Source organism: Ischnura elegans, chromosome 12 (assembly GCF_921293095.1).
Source record: "Ischnura elegans chromosome 12, ioIscEleg1.1, whole genome shotgun sequence".
Lineage (NCBI taxonomy): Eukaryota > Metazoa > Arthropoda > Insecta > Odonata > Coenagrionidae > Ischnura > Ischnura elegans.
In genome coordinates, this window is record NC_060257.1 from 61,373,780 (window position 1) to 61,386,827 (window position 13,048).

Consider the following 13,048-nt stretch of genomic DNA (forward strand, 5'->3'; position numbering starts at 1 on the left):
GGAGCCATAAACCTAAGTCAACTTTCTTATTCAGACTGAGAGAGGTGTACACTGTCAACTAATAGTGGAGATGCAACTGTCACAAATTCTCCTTTATGTGAGGGTTGGATAAAATTTAGTCACAATACTATTGCATAGAGATTGATTTGCAGAAATACCTCTCTATAACAAAGAGATAAATTTTCCGGCACAATGAAGAGAATAGCATAAACTTCAACAGTGGAAGAGACCGCTTAATACGACTGAACGATATTTTTAGACATGATGAGTTGCATATGTGCATCAAGATTAAGAATCATCTTTGAGATGTTAAGTTAGACTCAAAGAGTTTCAGGGACAAATTCTCATCGCAACACATGGAAAGCAGGATGAGGACAAGGAACCCATAGAATGTGGAATCATTGCAAACCAGTATTCCACATGCAACTCTGGTGCTTAAGCCGTGGAAATAGGAATGGCTGGCTAAGAGTTGCTCATTTGGGTGATACACCATGCTAATTTTTAGTCTAGATTTTAGAGTAAGAGAATCTTTTGCTGTCCAACCCCTAAGTCCCACAACCAAGCCCAGAGGCTAACATAAGGCTACATTATTGACATTATCCCTATACTGAAAGGAGAGAGAGGCATTACAAAATATACAAAGCTAACATTGGAGCTAAAAGGTGGGCCTAGAAAGATACTGACAGACATGAGCACACTAATGATACAAGACTTGCCACGAGTGTAGCAGAAGATAATAAAAGATAGGGAATTATTACACTGTAGATACTAATTACGCTGGGCCAAAAAGCCATGTTTGCTATATAATGCCACGGCAAATTCTCTTTATCCAATCCTCACAAAATAAGCTTTGATGGAATATGTACATTCTCCACCGTCATTTTCCCAGCTGTTTTAGAAATACTTTATAACAAGCAATCAGGGCATTAGATTCCTATAAAATAGTAGAAGTACTGACAGTAAAGATAAGAAATGAACAGACATTACGAGTTACCCATGGCTATAAGATTCTAAAACACCTTAAAGCAGGTGTGTAATCAAAAAAAATTGTAAGGTCATAACTGCAACTGTGAGATGAACTTGTGAGGGGATCAAAGATGACTGTTTAGTGGAGAAGGGAAAAACTTTGTTAAAAATGTTCCACACACAAAAATTTCAATGGCTAATGTGCGTGTATAAATGGGGGTGCCCCCCCACAAAAAAAATGATACAAAAACTGAGACATGACTTACTCGTGCTCATCAATGAGTTTCTGTAAAGTGCTGCGTAGTGGTTCAGTGGCTTCCACAACACTGAAATGGACCGGTGCACAGGATGCAAAACAAAACGTCAGCAAAAGCATGCTTCATTTGTGGACATGCACTCAAACATTTGCAAAGTGACATGCAATATGCAAAACTCGTAAGTCACACAAAACACAAATTTACTTGCAACTGAAACAATGCTTGCAACAACAGTAATAAAAAAATGAGTAAAGGTTGTTAGTCATGAACATCGATCAATCAAACATAACACAGTTGGGTAATGAAGAAAAGAGACTTATGACAAAAATGATTGTGCATGATTTTAAACACTATGTAGAGATAGGTATGTGAGGCTAACTTTCCTTGAAAACAAATTGACAAGACAAACATTTTTTCAGCATTAAGTATGATGATAACTTTCCAGATAATTAGCTACTTCATATATTACACATTTATTCATTGAGATTTTGATGACTGAATAATAGAACAGTAATTTAAATTGTCCCCCGATGTATTTCAAATTGATTATTTTATAAAAACATTACATGTAATTCAATTCATCGAAAGGGAAGGGAGTTTTATTTCATAGTGAGCGGGTTTTTAAGCAAAGAGTATGGCATCACCATGATGTCCACCAACACAAAATAAATCAATGAAAAATATGTATGCAATAAAGGATCAAAGATTGTCTTGGCACACTTTGAATTTACTTAACTCATGATTTTGACAAACACCTTTCAGATCCTCCAAGGGAAAAAGCAAACGTGAAAATTCTCAAAAATGAGTAAACTGAGACTTAATCAAAATTTGCTCATGTGCATTTTTTGGATTCCAGAGAGGAAAATTTGGGAATCAAAAGGGAAAACTAACAAATATGCTCATGAAATTATTTTTGGATAACGTATTGGACAAGTAGAAATGCAGTAGTGGATCCAGAGGAAGATGAGATTTCCCCGACAAATTTAAAAGAAGAAGTTTCTAGCCTAGCCCAATGGTTAAATCCTTTTAACCTAGTAACATCTATAGACGACAGAGACATTTACTCTCAGCCAGAGGCCCTCCATCAGAAAAAAATAACATGTACTAAAAATGTGCAAAACCTGTCTGTCATCCAAAAAAATTAAATATGATGTATTCCCCACACACCTTGAAAGTTACCCTGAATTTAACTGGATCCACCTCAGCATAAGCAAATAATACTGAAATAGCATAAGTGAGGGTGGAGGATAGACATTGGGATGTAGCATAACAAGACAAGGCATACCAGAAGATAAATCAATCCCACTTAGGCAATGCACTGTGTATGCTAATGAAAACATAGAAGAAACATGGGGGCTTTAGAGTCAAAGTGAGAGGCCAAATGACCATTCAAGTCAGTCAAGTTCGCTGACAACTAGGTATTGGTTGGCGACTCATTGAAAATCCTCAAGGAATAGGAGAAATGTCTGCAATACCTTTCAACCTTTTGACTTTCCCAAAATTTCTATTAAAACTACCTATGCTCAGTGAATATACATCAATGTAGCAAAGAAAAGGAAAAAGGGGGAAAAGGAGACTTGTGAAACATAGAAAAACAGAACACCAAGTTACCACATGAAAAAGGGTTAAGTTATAAGAAGGTGATCATTTCAGCAGCTAGTAGTGAAAGATTACAGAGACAAACTTCCATGCACACTTTAAATTTTTCACGACTTACGTTGGAACATTTGATATGACTCCATCAGGCGTTGAGTCATTAGCAATATCCCTCACAGCAAGAATTGATGGAGTTGACACAGACTTTTGAAGAGGAAGGCGGGCAGGCAGAAGTCTTAAGCTCTCTGATTCACGCTTGGCAACTATTTTATTGAAATCATTCTGCAAAGAATATGTTTCCAAAAGGTTAGCATTTCAATTAAATACATATATTGAAGGATACATGGAATTCAGAGTGAAAATATTATTTCCCTCAACCAGGATGATGCCACTAATCCGATGACATTAATCTCTAAAACCTCAGGCAAAAATATATTAACTTTGAAGTAAAAACTATTTGAAAATTCTGCAACAAGTTTGTTTCCAGATTTAAGCATTAAAAGTTCTCATTTATCACTTTTTCACATAGTCCTTTTGATCATCACACAAAATTTATATTCAGCTAGGCCAATCATGGCCAATTTTTCCTGAGATTTAAGTTTTCCCAGTAAATAAACATTGTAATTCTTATGAGTTACTCAGAGTAGCTTGCATTGAGGTTATATTTTCTGAAAGAGAAATTTGGAAAAGCTCAGTGCTGAGCAGATGAATGTGGTTAACGACTCTATTGGACTTCAGAAAGCATAATAAATACTTGGGGATAGACATAAACATTGCTATATAATGTTATGTTATAGAACATTAAAGTTCCAAAAGCAACAAGTAAATTGGTTTTAAATCAATGTATTTAAAAGAAAAATTTACTGCATCTTTCCTTTTCAAAGACTATATCAGGCTCAGCTAATTGACAGCATGTGTGCTCATTTGCACGTAATGACACAAATTTTGCCTGGGGCGATGTACAAAATTTTCTGGCATTTCCCTGAACAATTTCAAATCCTCAGACTGGTAACAACCCTATACAGGCAGCACAAAAACTAGTGTAAGTGTTTATATATCAGGCAAAATTGCTTTTCTATGATCAAAAATTATTTGCACATTCTGCGACTGCATGCTATGGAGGGTGAAAATACTTTCAGCTTGCAAAGATGGTAACTTTTACCCAAAATGGTTCCTAACTAGTGTCTTAGCACCTTCTACCTCATGCGTATTGAGGCAGCTTGTAGGGTAGAATACCGAAAAATTTGCAAGTCTTGAATTGATGCAGACTTAGCAATGCTGCTAAACCATGCCTCCCCTGCAAAGAACAACAAACACTCAGAGGGTAGAGTGAGGTCCTTCTTCCCTGCTGATCAAAAAAGGGTTTTGAAGCCCATGAAGGAAGGCATTTTGAGCTGCGATTCTTATGACCTGGAGCCTCAGGACAAGGCATGCCACCCTGAGGCATGCGTATCTGCTTCAACAGAGCTTCTGACATACTCTGAGGGAAATTCTCAAAAATGCTTTCCGCGGATGAAAGGATGGATTGAGAGAACTTAGTCACTCAACTGAGAGAAGAATTGTCATTCACGCAAAGGCTTAGAGTTTCAGCCCACAGCCTATCATAGATGCACAGGGTCAAAATGCCATATCCCGAGGGCTTCAAAACTATTTTTTTTTTTTAAGCAGGCAGGGAAGAAAGCCCTAGCTCAACCTAGGAGTGTTTGTTTTTATTTGAATCGGAGGCTTGGTTCAGCGGCATTGCCGAGTCACCGTAAATTTGAAAATTAAGGTCTGGTTACACGACACATTAACACGTACAAGTTATTACCTAAATGAATGAACACAAAAATGCACCGCATAACCGCCCAACTTGTGTGAACGCATGGACGGAAAATAGAACCTGTTCTAATTTGGTTCAGGAATTCGTACATGCTCCGTTCCGGTCCACCAAAAGTCATTCATGCAAATAGACATTAACTCTTACATGCTAATGTACCATGTAACCAGGTCTTTAGAGAGTATTCTACTCCAGGGCGGTAAAGTTTTTCTACCTGATGCTGAAAATGTACATGTACCATAACCTATCATAATCCTGCAAAATCTAAGAAGAATTTGAATCACCTGAAGGTCCGCTTCATTCAGCGAGTGTGTAGAGGCTCCTCCACTGTTCCAAGTGGCACAACTGACAGGACTCGTGGTTCCACTATAACGACGAGATTTGGCCGCAGCAGTTGCGGCTGCAGCAGCCGCCGCTGCCGCGGCCACAGCAGATACGGCACTGGTGGCACCACCTGGCATTTTAGAGGGATCAGAGCGAACTGATATACCGTGACTATCATCAGTCTGATCCTGATATGTGTCATCATTATCAGACTCAAGGCTGCTCAGGCTTAGACTGCTTGAAGGCACATGAAAAAGAGAGACAAAATTTAACATGAGCCAAGTACCTTAATATACCTGAAATCATACAAGGCAAGAAAAGATTTGAGACTAATAATTAGTTAATTTAACTTGCTCAACCATAGGTATGGAATGGTATTTTTAAAGACAACTGACAGCTGAGGTCATTAGTGCCATGAGGGAAGTTGAAACCACCACTGGACAAATGCTCAACAATCGACCGTTGAATCAAATCCGCTCATCTAGTAGCCCAATTATGTATATGAATGTGTTCAGCTGGCAGTAGCCGGGGCACAAACGCTCACCTCCAAAGCTTTGAGAATTGGAGGTGAGCGTTTCTCCTCTGGCTATTGCCAGCTGAGCAGATTCCTATAGTTGGACTACTAGATGAGCAGATGTGATTCGGTGGGCAATTGTTGATCGTTTGTACAGTGGAGGAATCAAAGTGTATGGAAGGATGGATAGAGAGAAACCTGCCATCGGCATTAGCCTGCATTTAACGAAAAGGATCAAGAGGACCGTGGCTTAACATCCTATCCAACAAATGGAGTGTTGCTTATGAAATGTCCTCCACACAACACTCAAGCAGGGATTGGGCAGTCTTAAAAACTTTTCTGCCACTGCCGGGATTTGAACCCAAGTCTACTGGGTGGGATGTCAACACTCTAGCCACCACACCAACCCGATCCCAACTCAACCACTTGCTTGAGTGAAGTTCAGAAGTACGAAACCAATGACTATGACACAAAGCATAAACAATCCATAACAGCGTCACAGCAAAGTGGGGCCATGAGGGTTAAAACTCCAATAGAGCCAAAGTTAGTCCAAACCAATGATCACAAACATTCACTATATTGGGAACTAGGGAATTATGAGAAGCTTTAAAGAATACCACATTCAAATGCATAGAAACAATTGAATACAAGGCATAATTAGGATCATCTACAGTTGACAGTTTATGTATTGCATATTTAAATGAATTGGGATAATAACTTGCATGGGAACATTGAAAATAAAAACAGATAATTCCTCTTGAAGAGACCAACTAGCAGAAATATTAATCATTGGCAAAGGGAAATTATAAAGGACAACAACATATAATCAAGTAATTAAGAATGAACTAATACTTTCATGTGATATGTGGAGGATATCTATGATCACTAATGACTGGGTCAATATTCCATAGTCCGTAATTTTCCATAAAAATTACTTATTCCAGAATGTATTTTCACAAATAAAGGCAAAAGGTCTCCCTCTGAAGAAGAAATTTGTATGCTGAAACATATTGTGAAATAGTAAGTAAATACTAGCAAAATCACCTACTACTGTGGTCATTTTTTGATACATGGAATATTTTATTTGTAATACCTTCTTTGTTGGTCAGCACTTTTCTTATCCCTATTATTCTTTTCCCCAAGAGCTGTCCAGCTTCTCCGTCTCTTCGTGTCCACCTCAATACCACTCCTTGACATCAACCAATCTTTATTTGATGATCCTGAAAAGTATTCATTGCATTTAATTAGTAGCTACACTAGAAAATATTCAGTCGCATTTACCAGGAACACAGCTAGGAATTAAGGCTGGGGGGGGGGGGGGGGTGTTAGGTGCAACTAATACTGGGGTGTGTGAGGGTATGGAATATCCACCAGGATAAGCAGTAGGTGCGAGATTAATAAATTACGAAATTTTAAGATAAATGGATCAAAATGGTGAGTTTTACGGCTTTCAGAGGGATATTTTATTAATCCTTACACTATTCTATTGGCAATATCAATCCAATTACGTAAAATGGATTAAACTTAAAAATTTCTCTGAGCTCTGGGGGGTGGGGGGGTGGGTTATCCCCCAAAACCACCCCCTCCCTGCACCACTGGCATTTACAATTGTTCACCTCATCTATTCTTTAACCTTCCATCAAGCGCAATGGATTTGACAGGCACACCTCAAGTTTTTTTTTCCATTTCTCCACACCACTAGGCAGCACTGACCCTTGACGCTAATGGTAGCTTTTTGTTTTGACATGCTCTATGCAATCTTTCACTTTAGGTATTTATGCCGACAGATCAGTGGCGGATTATTCAGCACAATTAAACAAAATAATGGCACAAAAAAGCTAAATAAAAGCATTATTAGATAAATAATGTGGGTTAGGAGGAAGATGGCGGAATACATTGGAAGGATCGAGTAAGGTATGAGCAAGTGTTGAACAGGGTAGATGAGGAAAGAACATTAACAGATAAAATAAATTAAAGGAAGAGTAACTGGCTGGGACATGTGATGAGAGGTAATGGCATTTTGAAGCTAGCCTTGGAGGGAACGGTGGAAGGGCTAAGATGAAGTGGAAGGAGAAGACTGAAGTTTATTGACAACTTAAAAATAAGAAAATATAGAGACTTCAAATAAATGGCCGGAGACAGGAAAGAATGGAGACAGCGCTGTCGCAAGGGACTTGCCAACAGGCAGAACACCTATGATGAGATAAATAACATAGCAAAATAAAAAACACATCTTGTGGAATTCACACGCTAAAACACATTACATATAACAATACTTAATAGCCTAAAGAGCATGTTTAATCACACCTTGCTGGATCGGTACGGGGCTGAATGACATCATGTAAAGGGATCTATGCATTGCAAGAAAGACATCATGTAAGTGTTCGACTACATTATTAATGCTGCTTTAACCTATAAAGGTGAGCACCACTGAGCGATACTAAGAGCTAATTATATTTTTTATATCTGTGCTTGTCAGGCACATTGCGCCTGATCTCAACAATTTCAATATTGCGCCTGACGAAAGGTTAAATGCTATTATGTCCTCAGTAGAATCCTGATGAAATAACTCCAATACAGACAATGCCTAAAAGGGATTCCTAATTTATCCATTTCTATTTGAAACATAAAACATGCTTGTAATATTGATTGTACACGTAAATAAATTTAAAATTTTTAAATTATTATTGTATCTGAACAAGAGGGCACTTTCGTTTGAATTTTTAAAAATGGCTATACTGTGGTTCCACAATGCAAAAATTTACTGTACTAAAAGTCACTCCGCTTTTATTTCAAAGTGAATGAATAAGGTATATTATTAATGAAATTCAGAGCTTAATTAAATTTTTTCACAAGGAAATCAATGATATTTAAATGATAATTTCCCAAAATTAAAATTCCCAATGCTGCTCTGCAACTAAAAAAGACTACATTTAACATTTCTCCATAGCATAATCGATTAATGTATGATATCAAACAAAAATCGACAAGACACCCCCTAACATTCAGCATTAAAATTCCATAACTTCTACTTAAGTATTTGACAAGTTGATATCATTGTCAACCAATTCATTTCGGTAATTGATCATAGCAACAGTACCCTTTTAACAAGACCAACTGGGCATCGTAATAGATCAAACCAGAAAATCATAAGTATAACAACAAGAATTGCTTGGAACAGCACATTATTGCACCACAATGCTCACCTTTTGATTTACTTTCCCGTCTATGGGATGCCTGCAATCCAATAAGTGGCCTAAGTGGACCTTGAGTGGGTGATGAATTTGCTGATGCAAGGTCTGTATCGGATCCCGGATCATTGTTGAGTGAAGGGCACGAGGAGCTTAGGCGGGAATACTGATTTAACCTTAATATCTGTGGAAAATAGAAATACAAAATTTTTAGTAATAGTAATACTAATAAAGTTAATTAATGGTTGAATTATTCATCTACAAAATGGAAATTACTTCAAGAATAATTCTTAGAACAATGGTTAAAATTGTTTGAAGCTCTTAGTCAACAATTTTTAATAACTCATACCTAGGAAAGTAAGTTTATTTACATGCATCTCCAAAATTATTCAAAAAAAAGCTAGAAATTTGCTTCAGCAAGGGCTAAATTTAACCCAAGTGGTAAAAAAGAAGCATTCCCCTTGAAGTATAAAACTTTGGTTAACAAATAAGAACAAGGAACAACAATGATGTCTTCCTTCTGTAAAGAGCAATTCAATATTTTAATTTACTACTGATACTTTTCATTTTCTCTATGGTTAATATTTCCAGTTTTCACTTTGTGAGAAAAGACCAGAGCAATCCAAACTTGCCACTAACATTTTTTCTATTGTCAAAGCTTTAACGACAGATTTTTCACTGAATACAACCCAAATGCACAGAATATTTTTCTCCTCATTTACTTTTAAAGGCCATGCAGACATCATCACTTTGGCTAGAATTTGGTGATTTTTACACTTACACAAACATTTGCAAAAAAAAGTGACAGAGGATGACAATTGATGAGATCCACCACTGGAAGAAAGTCAAGATGACATCCGTCGACATGTACCACAGTCAATTAAACATGGTCTACAAGTGTTGACATCGAATGTAATATGAACTCACCTGTTGATTAAATGCTTGGGCTGACAGCTCTCGCATTTGCTGGATGCTCTCATGGATGTCGTGCAGTTGCTGCAGACTATCCTCTGTAATTGAAAAAGCAATAGATTTTATAGAGTTAACCCGAAATTATTTTCATTTTCAAGCGACTTTGAAAAAAGCAAGAAATGAGAGAAAATTTGATTTAAAAAGTAAACAACAAAGCCTAACAAAATCTCAAAAAATCTTTTGATTCATTGAAGAACCAGATACAATTAACTCTCACTTAAAAAAGTCATGCAATTTCAGACTGATACACAGACCGGTTCATTCTGAGAATTACGTAACACTTTAAACCAGGGTACTAGTAGAAAAAGTAACACCTCAGCTTGATCCAAGTGAACTAATTCAATGGTTCACAGTAGAGACAGAAAATATGATGTGAGACAAAATATTTACATAATACACTAATGAACTAATATATAGAGATGATAATAAACATCAACAAGAGCATACAATGTACCAAATTTCTCCCACACTTCCCACTTAATTATTAGTCAAACTCATCACCACAGTATTAGCTCTTTTTTTCTAGAAATGGAAGGACAACAAAGAATAATGGTTCCACATCATTGAGAATACCTTTCCTCTCTACTAGGCATCTGCAACAGGGCATGATTCTTCTTGTCTTAACGCATTTCTACATTAGTACTTCCTCAAACATAACAAGGAAAAACTTCAACAGAAATTTGCACCAAGAGCTATTTAATTTCCCATGCACTGAGGTCACAAGAGAGCACTGAGATCTAACTGAAATACGTTGTGTAGGTAAGTACAATATTCACATTACAAAAATGATTTAACCCAACTTCACAACAAAGACACATGAAGACTGCTCATCATACATGGGTAGAATGCTACAGATACCTAGGTATCAATGCAACTCAGATCCTCTTTTATCACAAAAAAATATCACGGTGATCTAAGGCACACAGCCATGATATGTACCAATCAACGAGGGAAGCCATAAAGAGAGAGAATTTTGATTCAGACTCAGATAAGCACTATGCCAAGATTATATTTAATCTTCCTCACTCACAAATTATGATATTTTCAATACACCTCATTCATATCATGTATTATCTATCCGAGATTATCCCCAGAAAGGAATCATATCTCTTTGGAAGTAGATAACAAGGTTTACCAAAGTTTAATTCAGTGAAACTGCACCTACTCTTCTGAGTCAGTAAACAAAATGATTATATAATTTTGATTTAATTTTGGATGAAAAATTTTATGTTTACCAGATTTTTCTCTTACAAAATAGGGTAGTTTCCTTCATCAAAGAAAACGAAAGGCATTGATTGCGATTCATAACCCACCATTACTGTATTCATAATATACAAATTATTTCGTTTTAGAAATACCGGTTTAGACGAATGGCAATGGTCCATTATTTGAAAAGGGCCAGATTGGCGCCCATGCGATGCCACTCCACGTGACGTCACAGGGACCTAGTTTCTATACGAGAAGATAGGAGTTATACATTGTCTGAGGTTACCAATGCATGCATGAGGCGCAGAGCTAAGGGAAACATGTATTAATAATCACTTATTAAAACCGGCTAGGGCCGGAAAGTTTTCTTTGTTTGATAAGGTATTAATAATCCTTATTTAAGCCAAGCGCTTCCAGCCAGCAGGGTACTCAGCTACCCGCTAGCAGCCTGCGTCGTATCAGCGCTCAGAGCCTCGACCCAAGGTCACCTCACTTGCGGCAGCGGGAACCAGAACGACGTCACACGGGAGTTTTCCCGGCATTCATACTTAGCCGTCACGTTTTCGCGCGCTTGAACATTTTCACTTTTCATTTAATCGCAAAAAATAGATATCGTCATGTAAAAATCTAAAAGCGTGAAATACGTACTCCAGGAGTAATAATCTTTCGATTTAGGCAATAAAAAAATAATAGGAAACCACCCTATTGTTATAAGAGTAGTATGGCAAGGAGCACATTGGTTTCATCATTAACATTATTCCTAAAACTGCATCCAATGTATGTCAGTTTCTCATGAAATATACATTTATGTATATCCTTATACTCTACTAGTTAATAGTAATTTTTCATTCAACTGTCAAGCATTATGAAAATATTATATGGTTTGTTTTCAATTTTTAAATATAATTTCCCTAAAATTCTAGGTAGGAAGCACAATGTTTTTGATGTCAGTCAGCAGAAGACAGTGAGAAGAACATTTAATTTGTGACTCTACAGAATCTCAATTAGAGGACACATCATTTACATTAAGACTTGTAGTAATTTTTGTTTTTTAATGATTGTATTTATCACTACAAACTTGAGCTATCACCTATAAATTTCCATGGTACCTAGAAATTTCTGCCAAAGAAATGGTCCAATTTTCAGAAATGTATACTAAGAATGCCCCACTTTAAGGGAGCATGTTAAAGGGGGCCCCAGGCTTTCTCCCTTCCCACCCCCCATTGCCCTGAAATTAGGAAAGTAAAGAAAAAATTAAGAACCGCACTCTGAATAAATTTAATGAATCATGTGCAATGGCATGGCTGCAGCATACCATTTTCTGCACAAAATCCATAAAAATGGACGATTTGTTTCCCATACATACCCTGAAAATTATTGGTGATAACTCAAGTTTGCAGTGATTAATACATCATTAAAAACACAAATGACTACAGGTGTAACGCAATTATTGTGTCCTCTAAATGAAATTCACCAGCGTCACAAAACAAATATTCTTTTCATTGTTCTCTACTGACTGATGTTCAAAAATGTGCGCTTTCTATTAGGGAATTTTAGGGAAATCATATTTAAAAATTGGAAACAAACCGTACACGATGATGCATTTTATTTTCATGGATTAAATATAAAATTTCACGGAGTTTACGAGATTAAAATCGGTTGATCGAACATTGATTTTTCTCTTCCTCCTCACCATCATCGATCCATTATTTAAAGGTATTGCTCAGCATGGATAGAGGCAAACCCGGGGCACCGAAATCAACGGACTGCATTTGACGAATATCGATACCTCCACTGCATAAACGCTCAACAATCGCCCACGGAATAGAATCCTCTCAACTAGATAGCCCTTATAGTACTAGATGAGCGGATTTGATTAGAAGGGCGATTGTTGAGCGTTTATGCAGTGGCGATATACCTGAAGCGTCTGGACAAATGCGATAGCCTCTCTCCTCACCGAGGTTACACTCTGCATAGGGGAAAAACCAATGTTTATCGGTGCCAATGGTAGTCCCCTCAGGGGCCACTTCTAGGGTCCTCACCCCTCACTAAAGGAGGATCTAAATATATGCCATACTATCCCGGGTTGAATGGATTACGAAAAGGGTATATTTACGGTAAACGCGCGCTAATCCTCAGTCAAACACGGTGCTGACATAGTAGAGAGTGAAACTTACCGATCTACACATTCGAATGAAGTGAT

General features: G+C 37.2%; 1 protein-coding gene across 12 annotated transcripts in view; it reads right to left on the minus strand.

Annotated features, from left to right (window-relative positions):
* The window catches only part of LOC124168997 (rho guanine nucleotide exchange factor 18), a 165,263-nt gene that overhangs the window by 57,582 nt on the left and 94,633 nt on the right, over positions 1 to 13,048 (minus strand). For 7 of the 12 annotated variants that reach the window (XM_046547445.1, XM_046547450.1, XM_046547448.1 and 4 more), the window contains 6 exons: positions 9,595 to 9,677; positions 8,683 to 8,851; positions 6,570 to 6,696; positions 4,923 to 5,199; positions 2,941 to 3,101; positions 1,233 to 1,292 (listed from right to left, as the gene is read on the minus strand). In XM_046547445.1, coding sequence (XP_046403401.1) covers positions 1,233 to 1,292; positions 2,941 to 3,101; positions 4,923 to 5,199; positions 6,570 to 6,696; positions 8,683 to 8,851; positions 9,595 to 9,677 — 877 coding nt within the window. Of the gene's footprint in view, positions 1 to 1,232; positions 1,293 to 2,940; positions 3,102 to 4,922; positions 5,200 to 6,569; positions 6,697 to 8,682; positions 8,852 to 9,594; positions 9,678 to 10,212; positions 10,561 to 13,048 lie in introns of those variants that run through there. The other 5 variants (XM_046547453.1, XM_046547452.1, XM_046547449.1 and 2 more) reach the window with 3 other exon arrangements.